The 19,298-nt window shown below is 42.7% G+C and overlaps 4 protein-coding genes across 4 annotated transcripts; 3 read left to right on the forward strand and 1 right to left on the reverse strand.

Annotated features, from left to right (window-relative positions):
- Positions 1–3,057: 3,057 nt before the first annotated feature.
- On the forward strand, positions 3,058–6,603 carry LOC104418735 (ferredoxin--nitrite reductase, chloroplastic). The gene is made up of 4 exons (XM_010030169.3): positions 3,058–3,661; positions 4,219–4,573; positions 5,027–5,315; positions 5,445–6,603. The coding sequence occupies exons 1-4, from the start codon at positions 3,277–3,279 to the stop codon at positions 6,183–6,185; spliced, it is 1,770 nt and encodes a 589-aa protein (XP_010028471.2). The 5' UTR covers positions 3,058–3,276; the 3' UTR covers positions 6,186–6,603.
- A 248-nt stretch (positions 6,604–6,851) lies between these two features.
- LOC104418737 (probable inactive serine/threonine-protein kinase bub1) lies at positions 6,852–9,650 on the reverse strand. The gene is given in 6 exon segments (XM_010030170.3): positions 6,852–7,582; positions 7,585–8,362; positions 8,457–8,541; positions 8,782–8,939; positions 9,189–9,333; positions 9,452–9,650. Coding segments are annotated over 6 exon segments (1,755 nt in total). The 5' UTR covers positions 9,559–9,650; the 3' UTR covers positions 6,852–7,100.
- A 1,118-nt stretch (positions 9,651–10,768) lies between these two features.
- On the forward strand, positions 10,769–15,959 carry LOC104418738 (LAG1 longevity assurance homolog 2). The gene is made up of 6 exons (XM_010030171.3): positions 10,769–11,280; positions 12,062–12,270; positions 13,404–13,559; positions 14,616–14,801; positions 14,887–15,065; positions 15,598–15,959. The coding sequence occupies exons 1-6, from the start codon at positions 11,179–11,181 to the stop codon at positions 15,615–15,617; spliced, it is 852 nt and encodes a 283-aa protein (XP_010028473.1). The 5' UTR covers positions 10,769–11,178; the 3' UTR covers positions 15,618–15,959.
- Positions 15,960–17,931: 1,972 nt separating this feature from the next.
- Positions 17,932–18,990, forward strand: LOC108954020 (ethylene-responsive transcription factor ERF109). Its single transcript, XM_018862777.2, has one exon. It carries the CDS (start codon positions 18,024–18,026, stop codon positions 18,849–18,851), a length of 828 nt encoding a protein of 275 aa, XP_018718322.1. The 5' UTR covers positions 17,932–18,023; the 3' UTR covers positions 18,852–18,990.
- The last annotated feature ends 308 nt before the right edge of the window (positions 18,991–19,298 follow it).

The raw sequence follows: 19,298 nt of genomic DNA on the forward strand, positions 1-19,298 counted from the left end.
GTAGCGGATGGCGGGAATAGAAAAGGCAAGAAATAAGAAAAAAAAAAACAAAAAAAATGACTTATTTCTAGAAATTGTTCTAAGAAACAAGAAAGTTATTTTTTTCTATTTCTTATTTCTATTCCAAATCTATTTACCGGTTATTTTTCTATCCCGAAAAATAGAAAAATTAGTTGACGTTATTTGTTCTTTTTTTGTTCCAAGAAACTAAAAAAAAGAAAAACAAAGAAACAGAAATATTAACAAATAGGCCTTAATCATATGAGGAACACCTCAGAGAAGGGAAAATGGATTAAGGGGAAATAGTTGGAAGTAATATAAGCGATCTTCTTTTAGGAAAATAATTTTTAAATTATTCATTTTTCGAAAAATAAATGAAGTCGGATCCCCGAAAACTTGTTCCTTTTATCATAGTTGGAGCCAGACCTAATCAGGGTCCTTGTGGCTCACTTGGGCTGCTCAAGCACACCGGGTCCAAAGCACAATTTAATGGGTGCGGTATCGAAGTTTCCCTGACTTAGGTCCGTCAGGCCCGCTCGAGTCCGGACATGTTGCATAGAAAAGCTTATCTGTCAGAACCCACAAAAACTTTTAGGTCCAAAATTCCATCCAGTGCTCCATCGTTGATCAGGTCAATGTTGAAGTGGGCGCGTTGCAGAGTCTGACTTTTCTCCTGTGGTTGAAATCATATTCCATTTAGATCCGAAGAGATTCCTCCTGGACTTTTATCAAAGGACCGTTTAGATCCGGAGAGATTCCACCCGGACTTGACCAGAGGACCGTCCCACCACAAATGATGATATGTCCTTTCAAGAACATGGATGGGTGCACAAAAACGGTGGAATATCCCTTGAACCTGGATGGATCGACATGAATAGTTTATTAATTTTGGATAAAAAAGTGAATAACAAGAAAATTAAAGGTACGTAAATTAGAAGTAGTCGTCGCTAGTCATGTAAAATTACAAGAAAGTGAAGATAAAAGTAAATTTACAGGAAAACGTCGATTTCTTAGATTGATTGGAGATTCTTTATAATGAACACATTGGGTATTTATAACTCTCTGCAAACTATTGCATATAGTGGTTATTGATCTAGCAACACTTATCTACAAAAAGTTATACAAATCCTAAAATAGCGGCAATAAATGTAACCACATATTAGTTAGTTTTTATGTCGATTGGCCACTGTCGATGGCTTGGTCGATCAACCTTCCAAGTTTTGATGAAAATCCTCCGCAATAACTTTCACATTGTGTATTGTCTATTTCATTGGCAAATTATGGATTCTTTCGGTTGTTGACTATTTTAATAAGACTGTTTTCATCAATTGAGGTTGTCACTTTATAACTAATAACCAAAAGTTGATCATTTTATGATTTTACCAAGGACATTATCGGGCCAAATCGAACTTAGCAACGGATGAATAGAATCTTCCCATGTGCGCATCTAACTTCCAGGAATCATCGTACTTAGAATTGCTGCTGCTGCTGCTTAAACCTCGGCGATTATTTTAATGGTGGGCTAACGACAAGGAAGAAGAGGAAGCAGACGCTACATCCAACTCGTCGCATTAAATTAGCCTAAACCCTTTTCTTTAATCCCAAGACCAAGACAATTCATGCCTCCATAGTTCAGGAACCAATCAGTATCCATCCTCTCATCTAGCAATCTGTCAAACCATGGAATTTTCATTTTACATCAGTCAAACTCTCCCTCGACTCGTGAAATTGACCTTACGAGCAGGCGGGGAGCTACTCCTTTCCTTGTCCCTTGGATTATCTCCTACTCATTGAAGTCAGTGTGCCACATGTTGTGAGATTTCTGTGTGTGGCGGCTATTGCAGGGGGTGACCTTTGGCTGCTTTGAAAAGGTGCACAGCTTCTCAATTCCTGCCTAAGCCCACGTGTCCCTCAAACCATTGGCTCCCTCGAAACCGCGGTCATGATTTTCTCGAGTCGCCGCCTTTTCTCTTATGTTGCCCTCTCCCCGAGCCAAGGGGGGCTGTCCTTTTCATAACCTGATTGATTTTCGGTTAAGAAGGAACCTCACCACGGCCAGGAACTTTCCTCCTACAAGAGTCTCCTGCGCCTGTCCATTTGCATTGCAAGGACGGCCATTTGATGTGGTCTTTATTTTTATATGTCGATACTCACGCATGCCTCGAGATTTTCAATTAAGTTAGGATTGAGCCTTTTAATCGCTTGCTTAGGTTGGACCCGAAGCGAACGAAGATTATCATTTTCATAATCTAATTATATCGCGATTGTAAGACGTTGGTGAGAATAATGAAATAGTACCCAGAAAAATACAGAAAGTTTTGCTGCATGGAGAGATTGTCACTTTGCTTGGGAGATACTGGAGCTGAGAGTTAATAATTTTGAATGAGCTGGAAAATGAGGGGGGAAATCCCAAAGTAGAGAGCATTGTCATTTGGACTCTCTTACAGACTGAACTGAAAGTGATCATCGACCATTTTGAAGTCAGCTAGAGAAAATTTTACTGGAGAAGATTGTGATCACATCCTGATTGGTCAATAAGTCGTGGGCAGGGAACTATTGCTTGTCTTTTCTTTTTGTCCTTTTTCTCAGGCTAGACCACCAGAATAAATCACACTCTCACTGATGAAGATTTCTCTGGTTTTGTTTCCCCCATGGTGGGACAGTCCAGAGGAAGAGCAGACTCAAAAGGCCAAATCAGTTGATCAAAACGAGTTGGCGAGACGCGAAATCTTATGTCGGAAAACCAGAATCGACAAATGACTATTGGCCCACTGGTTGGTCTCTCACGAGTGGCTTCATCACCTCCTTTTACAAATACTAATGGAGAAACTAAACGAAGCTTAGCTAGTTTTAAAATGACCCCTTGACCAATAGCAAAAGTCACTTGATCCTGCAGCCCAAGCAGCAGCCACCTCCTCCTGACCCTGATATAGTAAAGACCAAAGAAGCAAAATGAAGCGGCAATAAAAAATACAGGAAGTACTTGGATAATACCATGCAGTAATAAGGACAACACAAACATTTTATCCCTTTGCTCACCGTGCATTCTCCGTCTGACCTCAAGGGGACCAAAAAAAGGAAAAATAATGAATGACCTTTAGCAACACCCAAGAGGCCATTCAATCAGAGCTTCTCTTCCTCTCCTTTCCACCTCTCCTAAGGTCCCAACAATAAGCTTCATAAGGCCTTGAAAATGCTAACATCTAGATCTCACTCCATTGAAGCACATCACAAACAACAAGTTCTTGATCTTGAGCAACACATAAGCATTGCAACATGTCTTCCATGTCCATCCGCTTTCTCTCATCTCCCTTGCCATGTCAGAAGAGTTCGGCTTCTCTCTCCCGGACAAGGGTGTCCACAGATGCCACCCCAACGGCTGCCCCACCTCCGCCGGGGGTGGGGGCGGACGCGGTGAGGCTGGAGCCAAGGGTGGAGGAGAGAGATGGGTATTGGGTGCTGAAGGAGAAGTTTAGGCAGGGCATCAATCCTCAGGAGAAGGTGAAGATTGAGAAAGAGCCAATGAAGCTGTTCATGGAGAATGGCATTGAAGAGCTTGCTAAGATGTCGATGGAAGATATCGACAAGGCTAAGGTCACCAAGAATGATATCGATGTAAGGCTCAAGTGGCTTGGCTTGTTTCATAGGAGGAAGCATCAATGTGAGTCAGCACCATATTTCACATATTTGTATTCCATTATGATCTGCCTATGTTTCCTTTCCTTATATGCTCTATTGAGTTGCTTAGGACTTTTGATGCACTTAAGGAACAAAGACACGACAAGATAATAGAAGTAGTCATTCTTAGCGGAGGAAAATAGTGCTTGAAGATATGTAGGTCAAGGTGTTGGTGATTAGCAATACACATATGAGCTTTGGTATTGAGGGTTGATTAATCCTCCTCTTCATAAGAGCTCGTGTCCAATTCAATCTGAATAACCTTACAAGCTAAGAAATTACTCTTCCTCTTCTACGCATCAGCACTGATATTCGCTTTGTTTGAATTCTTAAGGAAATGTGTGGCACGTCAGCTGCAGAAAATCTTCGACATTTATGTGACCCTGCAAAAGTAAGAAAATTGATAGGCCAGTCTTTACCAAAGTACCGACCTTAGGGATAATAAAGGATATAATACTTGCAAATAGTTTGCTGAAAAAATGGCCAGGTCACCTGAAGTGTTAATCTAGTCTCGTTATAATTTGCGTTTTTGGTGTTTAGATGGTAGATTCATGATGAGGCTGAAGCTGCCAAATGGGGTGACAACAAGCGCACAAACCCGATACTTGGCAAGCGTCATCAGGAAATATGGAAGAGACGGGTGCGCAGATGTGACCACCAGGCAGAACTGGCAGATCAGAGGGGTGGTTTTGCCCGATGTTCCGGAAATACTCAAGGGCTTGGCTGGAGTTGGCTTGACCAGCCTCCAAAGTGGCATGGACAATGTGAGGAATCCTGTTGGAAACCCCCTGGCAGGAATCGATCCTGATGAGATAGTCGATACACGGCCTTATACTAACCTACTGTCCCAATTCATCACCGGGAATTTCCGTGGAAATCTTGCCATTACAAACTTGTGAGTTCTTTCCGTTTCAGTTTATAGCTTTGACATTCTTTAGCATGATCTTACTTTGTTATGACCGACTCACTTCAGGGGTAACTAGCTATCATGTTACTGAAAATTGGTGGCAATTAAGAGTGCGCATGACAAAATTTCTGGAACAGAAATTGATTTTTGGCCAGAAATTGATTTCTCAATTTCCATTTTAGAGATTGAGAAGTTAAAAATTTTAGCTTATGATTTTTTCTTCAAATTTATTTCTAGAACAAAAATCAAACCAAACGGAATTCTGTTCCAAACCTGTTTTGGAGAACAGAAAAATAGAGAAATAGGGAAGTAGAAATTTTATCATGCGCGTCCTAAGTAGTGCATATATTGGTTAGTAGAGCTACTAAAATGACTTAGTTGGAAAGTTTTTGACTTTACAATGTTTTAATCAACAAGCTCATGTGCATCAATATTGTCCAGGCCTCGGAAATGGAATGTTTGTGTGATTGGTTCTCATGATCTCTATGAGCATCCTCACATCAATGACCTTGCCTACATGCCTGCAATGAAGAATGGACAATTTGGATTCAATTTGCTGGTTGGTGGATTCTTTAGCCCCAAGCGTTGCGAGGAGGCAATTCCTCTCGATGCCTGGGTCTCACCAGATGATGTAATCCCTGTGTGCAAAGCTATTCTTGAGGCCTACAGGGATCTCGGAACCAGAGGAAACAGGCAGAAGACAAGAATGATGTGGTTAATTGATGAACTGGTAAGGAATGATGGGGTTAATTCAAATTGGATGTTCTATTTTTCTTCTGAGAGGTCTTACTGGTTAAAAAATATTAGTATATTCATCTTGTTAATCTGATGAACATGTGAATCTCCAAAATAAATGCAGGGTATTGAAGGATTCAGGTCAGAGGTAGTAAAGAGAATGCCCCACCAGATACTAGAAAGAGCATCCCCCGAGGACCTGGTTCACAAGCAATGGGAGAGGAGGGATTACCTAGGGGTCCATCCACAGAAGCAAGAAGGCTTTAGCTTTGTTGGACTTCATATTCCAGTTGGTCGGATCCAAGCAGATGACATGGACGAGCTAGCTCGGATAGCTGACAAGTACGGATCCGGTGAACTCCGGCTCACTGTGGAACAGAACATTGTCATTCCAAACATCGAGAACTCAAGAATTGGAACCTTGCTCAATGAGCCTCTCTTGAAGAACAGATTTTCCCCCAGTCCACCTCTTCTCATGAAAGGACTTGTTGCGTGTACCGGCAACCAGTTCTGTGGTCAAGCCATAATTGAGACAAAGGCTAGGGCTCTGAAGGTGACTGAGGAAGTGGAAAGGCTTGTTTCCGTGACCAGACCTGTGAGGATGCACTGGACCGGATGTCCCAACACTTGTGGACAAGTACAAGTTGCTGATATTGGGTTCATGGGGTGCATGACAAGGGATGAGAATGGGAAGACTTGTGAGGGGGTGGATGTTTTCTTGGGTGGTAGAATTGGGAGTGACTCGCACTTAGGAGATGTTTATAAGAAAGGCGTTCCTTGTAAAGATGTGGTGCCCTTAGTTGTTGACATACTGGTGAAACAATTCGGAGCTGTTCTCAGAGAGAGGGAAGAAGCCGAAGATTGATTGTATGCTGTGTAGAGATCGACATGCTGTCGATACAAGAACCTCTGGTGGGATGCTAATAATTGAAGAGATTGCAAACTATACTCAACATGGGGAACCCCACATAATTTTCAGTGAACTTATCAATTGCCAAATGATTGGTATCAGTAGTCGCCTTGCTAGCCGGAGAGTTCTTTTGAAAACCAATTTTTGGTTCACTGTGGGAACAAAAGGTGTGATTTTTCCGCTCTGAATAAAGTGTCAGCCCTGGGAAAAGATGAGAAATATTCATGATGTATCAACCTAATAAGACTAATTTTCGCTGTTATGATTGCTTGTCAGTGTGAAAAGGCGCAAGCGCGAGAGGGCAAGCTTGATGTGTGGAGGCTTTTCCACTGGTATTTGAGTCACCTTATACAGTTTACTTCTCCAGCTTTAATTTTCAAGCACCATTATTTTTAGGATCAGATAAGGGAAGGGGGAAAAATCACCTCCATTCAGTTACTCGTCACTTCTGCTCCGTGATCATCAAACTAAGAATTTGCTTGATTGGACTTCCAATCCCGGAAAATTTGCTAACATAGATGTCTGCCCCTTTTATTCACCACGTATTTGAGTCAATTCATGCAATTACTCAAAGAAAGCGAAAAAATTATCAGGAATCAATTATGTATTCCCACTTTGATCTTCGAAATAAAGATACCAAGCTTTCTGACAAAACCTTAGATCACATCAGCTCTTGCAGTTAGCCACTCGGACAGAAGTATAGTTTAATAGAAAGTGTAAATAAATAAAAAGAGTTACCGATATAAACTCCATTCAACAATTTGACAATGCAATACGCTCGTCATCCAGCATATAAAAAAGCTTAAACACGGCAGAACACAACCAATCCGAGGTGGAGGCAGGTATCATCTGAATCAGCACAAGAGTTTCTTAGAAATCCAGTGGCATTCCAAACATCTTGTTGATATCATCCATGGCCTGCTTAGTAAAGTTGGTTGGCTCAAACAAGTCACTTTCTCTTATTTTGCTGGATGGTTGTGGTGCCAACTTGTGTTTAGGATGTTCTACGTCATCTGAGAGGATTGAAAAACCTATATCTTTTTCCCCGTCGAGAGCTTTCACTGCCGATATTCCTGGATCCACAGCCAGTTGATGTTCCAATTCATCATCAGGAAGTATCAGAAATCCGCTATTATAATCCTCCTTCGCCAATGTTTTTTCCCGCTTCTTTGATCTTCTAGATCTTACAAATTCTATTGGCTTTCCAAACATGTTATTTATGTCCTCCATGGCCTCTTTCAAGTTGATTGTGGGTTCTACTAGGCCATGGTGGCAAGCATTCTCCACCACTGGCTCATCTATTATGGTTGAACCAACAAACTTGCGAACGACTGTATCCTCTCTGAACTTCCTCTGGATGAGCTTGCTATACCTAGCTCATCAGAGTTTTCAGAAGCAAGATCTTTTGGTCGAAGGAACACGAAAGCATTCGCATGCGAATTAGAGACATTTTGTGCTTGATCCTGCTCTGAGTCTCCATTCTCCTTTCCATCATCATTTCCTTCCTCATCAATGTATATTTGAAATCCTTCCTCTTGAGGCTGAGCAAGTGTGGATCTTGTGTGCTGAAGTGAACAACTCTTATCCCATTTCTGACCTTGAGATGCATCAACTTGCTTCTCTGGGTTTTCATCAATAAAAACCTTGAAATTGCTGCTGGAACTCTGCTTTTCCCTCTTGTGGCTCCTAAGCGATCCTCTGCCAACTGGCATCTCAATTGGCTCACTGAACATGCTGTTGATGGCATTCATTGCCTCCTTCATGTTTACTGTTGGTTCCACCAGTCCATGATGGCATGCGTCTTCTGCCTCAGGCTTTCCAAGAAGGGCAGTATCTACCGCTACAGTATCACGGCAAGATATGGCAGGTTCATCCACTTTCTTTTCCTCTGTCAATAGCGGCTTTGATGCTTTTCTAAGTTCCATCCTCCCACTCCCTTCCTTCCCCACAACCACATCAGTTCTCGATTGTGCCAGTAGCTTACCATTTTGAGACTTTTCCTCCCAAATTTGGTCCACATCTACATTTTGGTCCTGAGGAACTGATTTCTTAATGTTATTGTCATGGCATGTCCCATCATGCCTTCCATAAGAGTGGCAAATGTTTTCTTTGGTGGCTTTCCTTTCTTGATGCTGTGGAACATCTGCCGTTTATTAGATGACTATGACCATGAGAAGGATTGCTTAAAGCTCCAACAAGCAACATCAAGAGAAGAACATACGTTACCTGGATCCTCTTAATCTTGTGTCTCTCCAATCGATGGAGAAATTGCTCGTACGATTTCTGCAGCTCATCCACCGGCTCGGCAAGGCTGCTCAACAGTTATAAAAGAAGCCAAGAAGAGTAAAATCTCCAGAAAGTTGTACCTCAAAACCGAATTATCCATACACAAAATGGCTAACGATGGTTCTGCCAATTTGCTACACTAGCACAGCTCCACAGTTTGTGTTGTGAAATACTCGTTGCTTGTTAACAAGCTATCTCCTTGTTTTTCTGCTGGCTAACCATGCATCCAATAGAGGTAAAAAAAAAAAACAGGGCAAAAGCTTACTTCTGCACTCCTAAATGATAAATCTTGTCAGCTTCCTCGAACTTCTTCATCTTCTCAAAGTAAAGAGCATATGCCTGGTAGAAGAGAGACCGCTTCATCCCAATGCGATTCATCTCCATTGCCCTCAAAAGTACCTTCGGATCATCGACATAATCCATCTGCACATTTATCGACAACGAAATCTAATAGACATGATCTGATCAACGATAAAAGAAGACTCGATCTTGTGAATGCATTTTCACACGATAAAACAACGAACTTGGCTTACTTTGAGCAAGACTTGCTACATTCATGGAAAGAAAGCAAGGAGAAACTAACGATTCTCGTAATTCGTTCCCAACATATGCACATGTCACTAGCATTCAGGCATCCTTAGCCTGCTCCTTAAAAAGAAAAAGGAATTTTACCAACTGCAACCAAACGCGAAGGTAACGCAAGTCGTTCCTGTAGCGGCGGTCCGACTGGAACTTCTCGGCGCACTTCTGGAGGAACCTGGGGAGCTTCTCCTTCAGGACCAGCGTCGGAAGGCGCTCCTTCATCCTCCTGATCCCGCTGCCACGACATCGAAACATCGAAAGGCGTCAATCTACAGTTCTAGCGAATGAGGAACGCGATCCAGGAATACGGAACAGTACGGAGGGACGGGGAGGGGGTACAATCTGGCGTTTACCGGAGCCAGGGGAGAAGCGGGTCATTGCCGGCGTAGGTCCTGATGTCGGAGATCACGGTGGAGAAGAGATCGTCGTGGTGCGGTTGGGCGGCGCCGCTCTCCGCCATGCTCGCGATGAGAGAGAGAGCGTCAGGTGTCCTCCCGAAGCAGAGGAAGAAGCAGAGTTCGGAGAATCTCTTTCAATGGCGGTCTTGACCTAAGATTTGAATTTTCCGGGTGGGGCCCGGGTCCATTCCCTTCGTCGCTTTTAAACGGGAGCGTTTTGGCAGCCCATAACTATTTTCGATGCTCAATTGAATTTAGGGAAAGCAAAAAAAAAAAAACTGAATTTAGGGAAACGACATAAATCAATTCTCAACTTTTCAACATGATTCTTAAAATTTAAATTTATTTAACATCATTTTTGAATTTTTAATTTATTTGATATGTTCTTTGAATTTTCGATACACAAATTTTTGTCCATAACTTTTTACTTTATTTAATGTAGTCATTAACTTTTGCTTTTTTTGGTTGGAAATGCCATTAACTTAACCTTTTTTTTTTTTCCAGTCCTACTCTATTTTTATTCTAATTCTCACTCTTAAACTTTTGCCCTGAGAATCAAAATCAAACCCACTCCTGAAACTATATTATCATCATCCCAACCTCTTGAGAATGTGGGAATTTGAACCCCCATCTCATTTTTCCATGTTAGAATGGTGGCCACTGGAGCAACCCCAGTGATTATTTAATTTTAGTTCAATATACAGTATAATTCATTGGATTTTGATTTATTCGATTTATTCTATAAACTTTTGGTATATTGAACTTTTATTAAATCTAATTCTCCGATTATATAAAAATACTTGCAAAAAAATTCAAGGACAGATCGAAGTTCACTAACCATAATAAAGGAATTAATAATTTAATGACATATTGCAAAAAAAAAAATTTGATACAAGAACTTTTGTTCAATGTATAACATCATCCATAAATTTTTATTTTGTTTAATGTAGTCATTAACTTTTGTTTTTGTAGGAAATGTCATTAACTTTAGTTTAATATATCATATCGTTCGTAAGATTTTGATTTGTTTGATTTAGTCTATAAACTTTTGATACATTGAACTTTTATTAAATCTAATCTTCAGATTATTTAAAAATACTTGCAAAAAAAAAAAAAACCCTAAATTGATACATTTATGACAAATCAAGGACGATTAGATTAAACTTGAGTGGCCACAATAAAAGAATTAAAAGTTTAATGACATATTGCACCACATGCACCAATATTTCTTAAATTTATCCAAAATGGGACATTCCTCCTCCCGAGGTAGGCGGAGAGTTGAGCTCCACGCATCTCGCTTCTTTAAGCGGGGAGGCGAAGTCGAGGCCGTGGAGCCTCGCCATTTGCGCCAACTCGGTCGCCAACTCGGTCGCGTTCGGGCGAGTGGCGACGAGCCGGGATCAACTCGGCGTCACTTCAGTGGAAAAAGAAAACGAAAAGACCGGAGGACAGGAGTCAAATCTCGTTCCCCCTCGGCCGTCGCCGGATCCGCTGCCGCCGATCTCTCGGCGGCGCCGCCGGTGTTCAGCTCCGGTGGACTACGGCGAGCCGGAGATCCGCCGCCCCGCTCGGCATTGCCCTCTCCCGAGGGAAGCGCTCCGGGATGCGGACGGAGGGGCTCGGGGGGGACTCGATCTGCTGATTGAGCGGTTCAGGCTGGTTCCGCTCCCTCTCTGGTGAACATGGACCCGAACGCGCCTAGCGCTGTCGATTTCCTCATCGCAATCTACTTCGCCGTCGCCTTCGTCGCCGCTCGCTTCTTCTTCGACAGATTCCTCTTCCGAGTAAGCTTTCCAGTGGCCCCTGCACTCTGAGCGCATGGCGTTTTTTCGAACTTGTTGAGCTCTCGACGGTGTTTATTCGTGCTGTTGTTGTGTGTTTGCTTGTGCTTCCGCGTGGTGCTGTCACTGTATATTTGAAGCTAGTGTGGACTGGATAAGGACTTCGTTTTTAGATGCGCTCGGATCAGGTCTCTTTAGGTGTAGATTCAGTGTTGCTCTTCCTTTAATCTCTTAGATTGAGTTCGCAATCTTGTCTGATCAAGTAGGACTCAGTCGTTACTAGCATTTTGGAAGCGCTTTTGCCGGTCTCTCTCGCTTTGAGAAGTATCTGTGCATCTTCCTTTACGAGCATTTTTCTCCTGTGTATGTCCTCCACGCATGGATAATGGTCGGATGGTTGTCGATAAAGTACTCCATTATCCATTGAAGAAAAAAGTCATTCTATTGATCCTCTGTAGAGGCAAAATCTCTTGCAGAAGTTGATTATTTAGCCTTGGAAACACTAGTTCTGGTTCTTAAGCTTTACGAGAGAGAACATTTCGAGATCATTTTGTCCCCGTAGAATTATGACCGTTAAGGTGGACTTCTGCTGGTCGTTTACCCTACCAAGCCACGTTGATCTCATGTGCATTACTTGGAGATCTAAGTAATATAAGAGATGCCTATTGTCTTGGATCTGACAATAGAATTTAAAGCAATAGATCAGAAAAAAATCTGATTGAGTGATGCTTCCTCCTTTTTGAAATCTTTCACCATGCTCACTTCCTTTTATCTATGAATTAAGAGGCTTGCCATCTGGTTGCTGCGCGATGGTCCTACTCCACTTAAGATGGACGAGGCTATTCAAGCGAAGGTCAGTAAGATCTCGGAATCTATGTGGAAGTTAACGTACTATGCTACTGTTGAAGTGTTTGTTCTGTCGATCGCCTACGAAGAGCCATGGTTTAGAGACACAAAAGAGTATTTCAGAGGCTGGCCCAATCAAGAACTGAAGTGAGTAATTCGTTTGCTTGAAAAACTGAAATTGATCAATCATTCCAGCAATAGGAGCCTCACTCAACAGATTTTAGCATGCATCAAACTTTATTGCTTTGTTGGAAGAGTATGTGCCAGATTCAAACGTGCCTTACATTTTAGCTAAATATCCTCTTGTGATCATCTGCAGTTCTCTCTTTGGATCCCTACACAGTACATGGGAATAGCAGAGCCTTCTATGCTAAAGACTTGATTATTGACCAAAAACTTATTCAAATTGCTCGAGGGGATTTAACATCCCCACGTTTTGGCAGGAGTTGAAATTGCTGTAGCTTCGATTACTAACTTGTTAGTTGAGCTATGTCATGTTTTTGGCTGTATTTTTATTAGAATAGTGGTCTGGATACCAAACAGGAAATGAGATAATCTTACTTAGAAAGAATAATTTAAGTATTTGCCACTCCAAATCCAAAGCACAAGCTAAAGTTTGTGAGAATAGATTTTATGCTTGGCTTTTACGAGTGGACCTTCAAGTTGGCATGTCCAAATCTTTTTATGAGAAAGGCAAAATCCCCTTTGGATAAGCTTACATATGATTTCCTTTATTGCCCTGCTGATATAAATGTCCTTTTACACCATAATTTCTGAAAAAAAAAAGAAAAAGAAAAGAAGAAATGGCACACGAACCCTGGAGGCTACAAATTATTTTCTCATTTCATTTCAAGTAGGCATAGGATCAACAAGTTCATAGTTGGCCACTATTCACCTTAGATCGGCAGATAGCTATTTTTGACGTCTTAGAACCTAAACTGAGATGTGTGATGGAGATTCTCAAATTAGGTCATTATATTGCTTACTGTTCTTTCCTCTTAGAAAAAAAGGTTCCTGCATGATATGTTTTTTTTGCGGACATGCTCTAGGCCGGGACCTAGGTTACCCTGATGAGGTGCACTTAAGACATCAGATACTCTCTTTATCTTCCATCCTTCTTGACCATTGAGAAGAGCAAGGCTGCTGTTTTGGCCCTCTCTTGACTTTTCAAAATGAATTCAATGTCCAAAGTGAAACTTGAAAGTCTACATCAAACTTGTCAGAAAATAAAATTGAGATCAGATAATCATATTAACTATCCATTTGTTTCTGTGTGTCAGGCTTTCTCTTAGGCTTTTCTACATGTGCCAATGTGGTTTCTACATCTACAGCATCGCTGCCCTACTTACATGGGAGACTCGAAGAAAGGATTTTGCTGTCATGATGTCTCATCATGTAATAACTGTCATCTTGATTGGTTATTCCTTCTTGACGAGGTAGGCTCTCACTTTCTCAGTAATTCCTTGTTATGTCCAGAGCTAGAACACCATTTTACTAGCACTGGTGAGATGGTGCTCATCAATTGTGAAGTAATCTCTCAGTTTCCTAGCTTTAGCCTTCCACTGGGGTGGACCTTACCTTGTTTCATAATATGTTCTTTCCGTGAGCATGTTTGTCCTGTAATGCCCTTCTTGTAGGTGGGGACGTCTCTTGCATGGAAAAGAAAATATTGTATTTTCTCTGTTTTTTTTTTTTTTTGGTAAAATTGTATTATCTCTTTCATCCTATAAAAATGGTCAATCTGCATCAATTTTCATAGCTTATGACATGTATTTGTTGGATTTTTCTAAAAAGGAGTCTTGTTCACCGGTTACATTAGCTTCATATGGATGAGCTGGACCATATAATCAAACAATTTTTCCTTAGAATGCCAATTTATTGAGAAATCAGAGAAGGATGTGGAGGGACTGGAGTCTGCCACATTATTTTTAGATCTTGGGACCTTTCCTTGTTACAGAATGTTAGTTCAAGAAATCTGCAGTCTTAGTTTAAGCATTGTGTGGCTTACATTACCATATTAAACTAAGTCATCTCCAGGCCATAGCAAATTATAGTGCCCACTATTTGGTCATTTTCCCACTGAGTTTCTTGAATGCTTTTACTTTACTAAAAACTGATAAAGGAAGTCTGAGCTTTGAATCCGCCCCAGGAGCTGCAATCCCTGTACCTGAGTTGAATGTTTTCATGCGGAGAAATTAGCTTTTGGGGTTTGGGGAGTTGACATTCTTACCAATCAATGAATTGAAAGGTGGACAACATTGGGGATTCTCTTCACCCTGTATGGTGGACCTCCGCCAGATTCTGGAGGAGCCATCGGAAAGGACTACTTAGCGGTATTGAAGCATAGAGCTTTCCATGGCACACAAGAAAATTGTGTGCACACTGGTCTTCAAGAAGTTTTCTAGTATATTTTCAGTTGGTTGATGTTTCGAGTCATGCTTTATGGCTATTTGAAGAAGAAAGTTAACAAAAGCTGTTTATTGGTGAAACAGGTTTTTCCGGGTAGGCTCTATTATTCTTGCCCTGCATGATGCCAGTGATGTTCTGATGGAAGCTGCAAAAGTCTTTAAGTATTCTGAGAAGGAGTTCAGAGCAAGCCTGTGCTTTGCATTATTTGCCATCTCATGGCTTGTACTAAGGCTTATATTCTTCCCCTTTTGGATCATCAAAGCATCAAGGTTGCATCCACTGGTTACTGATTTTTCTTTTAGCTCATCTTCAATGGCTTCTAATACCTTGTGCTTTTTGCTTTTCAATGACCAGCTATCACCTATGTGAAGTTTTGCCCCTATCAGAAACCTATGGCAGTGCAATGTACTACATCTTCAATACGATGCTTCTGACTCTGCTTGTGTTCCATATTTACTGGTGGGTTCTTATATTCGCAATGATAATGAAGCAGCTAAGAAACAGAGGCAAAGTGGGAGAAGATATTAGATCTGGTTAGCATTTTAAAGTCCATCTAGTTTTAGTCTGACATTGTTTTATTCTAGTGGTGATGCAATACATTCAACGATCCTCTGTTATGCTTGAACGCCTACTAAAACTTCATTGGATAAAAAAAAATTGATTGAATTGAGTTGACCAATATCGATGCTTATGACTAAGTGAAATTTATCTAGAAAAGGTTTGGAAAATTTTCATATAACTAGTATAGTGCAATTGCTTCTGTTCTACCTCTTGAGGAAAAATAGTGTACTGCTCATTGTGCTTTATGAAGTGGCATATTTATTGCTATGTTGCTTATCTATTCTCCTACCGTACTGCCATTAGATAATGCCATTGGTTTATTTGAGAGGCGTATTGGTAAATGGGGAAGTGCTAACGAACTGAAATGGTAACTCATGGGTTACTTTGATTATGAGTTTGTCACATCTTTGATCAATCTCTTTTCAGTTTATATTGTTGTGGAAGGAAAAAAATTCCAAGCCTCTTCTTGCCAAATTATCTCACTTTTCCCCGATTGGAATGCAGATTCGGAGGATGATGACTAGATGGAAGTCTTGGCTCATCCAAATGTGTTCCTGATGAGGAAGCTAGTTACGGGAGCGTGGCATCGTTGCCTCTCTTGTTCTTGTTGGTCGGCCATTTGTCATTGATTGCAAGAGTTGAAAATTCTATGGTCCCTGATTTTTGTTCGGCCCCTTTTGGGACAGGTAGGGTAACGGAGGAAAAATCTTTTATTTTCTTTCCCCTTGGGGTATATAAATCATAGGTTATTCCTTGTGTAATCTCCTTCCACTCATGTGATAGACAGATTCAATTAATTGAGATTATCCCAACATGGACAGGAAGAGACAACCGGCGTCCTTTTGGGAGAGTTGTTTTTTCCTTCATCTCCCACTTCATGATTTTTCAGTGCATAATTTATGGTTTTGTTATCAGTTCAGTGTACTGAGGCGAAGAGAGAGAGAGAGTGTGTTGAGAAGACATTCGACGGCCCAGTCATGCTTCGCTGAGCCTGCATGGAAGCATCGGAAAATGATCTGTACTTGGTGCATTAGCACGCGGTGGTGCTTCAGGGCGAAGTCGAGGCGATTCCTTGCGGACTCGGTGTGACTTTTTTATTTGTGGCGACCACTCGGTACTTTCTGAGAAAAGCTACGTGTTGTATCTTGATATTTAGGTGGGGACATCGGATTGGGGCGCACCTCTAATGAACAAGGATGGTCCACCTAGACGTCCTTTATGTGCTGCAGACCCTCTGCTGTCGGCATCTGGACTTTATGGCCGGTATTTGCCGGTTACAGGTCACTGGTCAATTCCTCGAGAGGATATTCCTCGTTCTGAATGGCCGATCTGGAAAGCGCCAGATAATGATAAGAAGAGCTCTCGAACATCGATTGGAACTCCGCCAATATACAACTGGCGCCGTGTGGCTAGGTAGGCCGTTGGACGGTTTAAGATTCGGTCAAAACCTCATCCGTTTCTCGTCAGCGCTGATTCGTGCGGAAACCGAGTTAGGCATGAGTCTGGACTCAGCTGCACCTGACTCGGTCCAAGGCCCTCGTTTACAATGGTCTGTGCGTCCCTTAATTCTTTTCTTAGCTCAACTTGAATTAGAAAAGTCATTTTTTGGCTTTTTTCTGCAGTTAGGAAAAGGACAATTTACCGACCAAAAAAGAGTAAGGATAATTTTTCTCAGAAATTTATGGATAAAGAATGGGTAATATATTTAAAATAAAAAACCCTAAACCGAATTATGATTCCGTGGATTCCTCGATTTTCCATAGAACACCATCGCACGTGCCCTCTCCCCAAATAGGAACTACCGCCATATCATTACATTCATCAAGGCTGGAACCTCGACTCGAAGAACTTACAACACTTGGTAAACTTTGAAAGCATCCACATTCAGTGGTGAAAGGTACACGAGCCCCTGATGACAGAGAATGAAGAGAACCACCCGCTGCCCGGTGGAAACTACATACTTCACACCAGAAAATGCCTTATCCAAAGGATGGCAAATGCAGACCCACCAAAATTTCATATCTTGCCCTCTCCTTCATGAACTAGTGAATTCAATTTGCGGCTTTCTGATTTTTAGGGTTTAGGCAACATTATAAAAAATTTGGACAAAATTGCCCTACTTTGTTCGCTAGAAAATACTGGCTGCGGAGTTCAAATTGTTATTTAAGACTAAATTGTCAAACCTTTAATTGGGATAAAATCCATTCTAAGCCCATTTTTTTTTTTTTGTGAAAATTGCTCAATTTCAAACTCTTACTTTTAATTTTCCCTCAAATAGAGGCATAGTTTGACGAGGAATATAACTCATAGATTCATCAAACACAATACCAAAAAAGAAGAAAAAAAAAAAATTGCGCGTGAGCAAAAGAAAAATTACAGCGTGAATAACCTATATTGATCGAATGAAGATTTAATGCCGTTCACATTATAATCCGCGGCATCAAATGGATTCCCTGGAATTTCTTCCAAAAACTCTTCTCCATTCTATTAAAGAAAAGAAAAGAAAAGAAAAGAATCCAAAACTCTTAAGCCGGTGGCCTGTTCTTGAAGGGGCCCCACTGACCTGACCTCCGACGTCAGCACAACCGTCAGCAACCCATCGCTTCCGAGGAGGAGGAAGGGCCGCGAAACTTCCGGGCCCCACTCCAATGCCCTACACCTGAACCACGTCATATCGCCACATGCTCGGTTTACGGCACGTGCGGGCCCATTAAACAAATAAAACACTAATACTTTCCCACATTCCAAACCGTGTGTGAGCGGTGTTCCAGCTGGCAACCACAGCGTATATAAACCCGTTGACCCTCCCCCACCTCGTATCACTCTCTCATTCCTGCAGAAGCAGAAGCAGAAGCAGCAGCAGAAGAAGAGCAGAATTCACCAGAGCAGACAAGCTAGAGATAGAGAGAGAGAGAGCAAGAGAGAGAGAGATGCGCAGGCTGAGGCTCCCAGAATCAGCCGGGCAGCCGCCGTCTCCGCCGCCGCGCCGCCTCACCCACGAGCAAGAGCTCTCCATCATGGTCGCCGCCCTCAAGAACGTCGTCTCCGGCTCCACCCCCTCCGACCCGGTCCCTTACCTCCCTCCCACCTCCGCCTCCGCCACCACCGCCGGCGATAACTACTACTGGGGCAGCGACTTCGTGGCCCTCTCCGACCTCGAGACGTGCCAGGTGTGCAGGATCAGCGGCTGCCTCGGTTGCAACTTCTTCACCCCCGTCGCCGACCAAGCAGATGACAGGAATAGCAGCGGCAACTCCACCAAGAAGAGGCAGTCGTCCTCGTCGCGTGTGGCGGGTAAGAAGAAGTACCGGGGCGTAAGGCAGCGGCCATGGGGGAAGTGGGCGGCGGAGATCCGGGACCCGAGGCGGGCCGTCCGGGTCTGGCTCGGGACGTTCAACACGGCGGACGAGGCCGCGCGGGCCTACGACAAGGCGGCCACCGAGTTCCGCGGGGCGCGCGCGAAGCTCAACTTCCCGCACGAGGACCACTCGCTCTTGCTGCCGCCACCGCCGCCCCCGCCCCCGGCGCCGCTTCCTCAGAGACAAGACCCGATGGCTTCGAGCTCGGATAATAACAGTTCGGCGATGCGGTCGAACTCGGAGGAGAACAAGGGGAAGGGAAAGGTGGAGACGGAAGCAGACGACTTCTGGAACACGTTCAATAACGACGAGATGGAGAGGCAGTGGACGATGTGGATGGACATGGGAGGCGATTCGTCGGACTCGAACGGGCCGGCGGTGCGCTCATTTGATTCATGAATTCGCCGTATTGTATAATCAGTTCACATCATTCAACGTCAATCGTCGACGATCTTTCTTCGATCTTCGACGATCCTTCGACTTGTACGAGCACAGTTTTAGTATTGCTCAATGGGAGAGATCTATTCGTTCTGATTGCTCTTTCTTCCTGAACTACTAACTACACCCTGCATGATTACGTAGAAGAGTTACAGCTCCAATGTGACGAATTGCTTAGATCAAATGCGAAATCGTGCGCGAAATAAACGTGACGAAAATGGTGGGGAATAAGACAAAGAGTATATTATCCAGTTCTCAAAAGGCCAGAGCGTCCGGTTTCGGCAAAATGACCGATGGAGTGACGTCAGCTCTCCTCGCCTGCTGTTTGCTTGCCATAAATGTGTGCTGGATCGAATGTCAAAGACGCGAAGGCTCTGACTAAATGCGACGTGGGAACCTCTTTGACTG

Source organism: Eucalyptus grandis, chromosome 9 (genome assembly GCF_016545825.1).
Source record: "Eucalyptus grandis isolate ANBG69807.140 chromosome 9, ASM1654582v1, whole genome shotgun sequence".
Taxonomy (NCBI): Eukaryota; Viridiplantae; Streptophyta; class Magnoliopsida; order Myrtales; family Myrtaceae; genus Eucalyptus; species Eucalyptus grandis.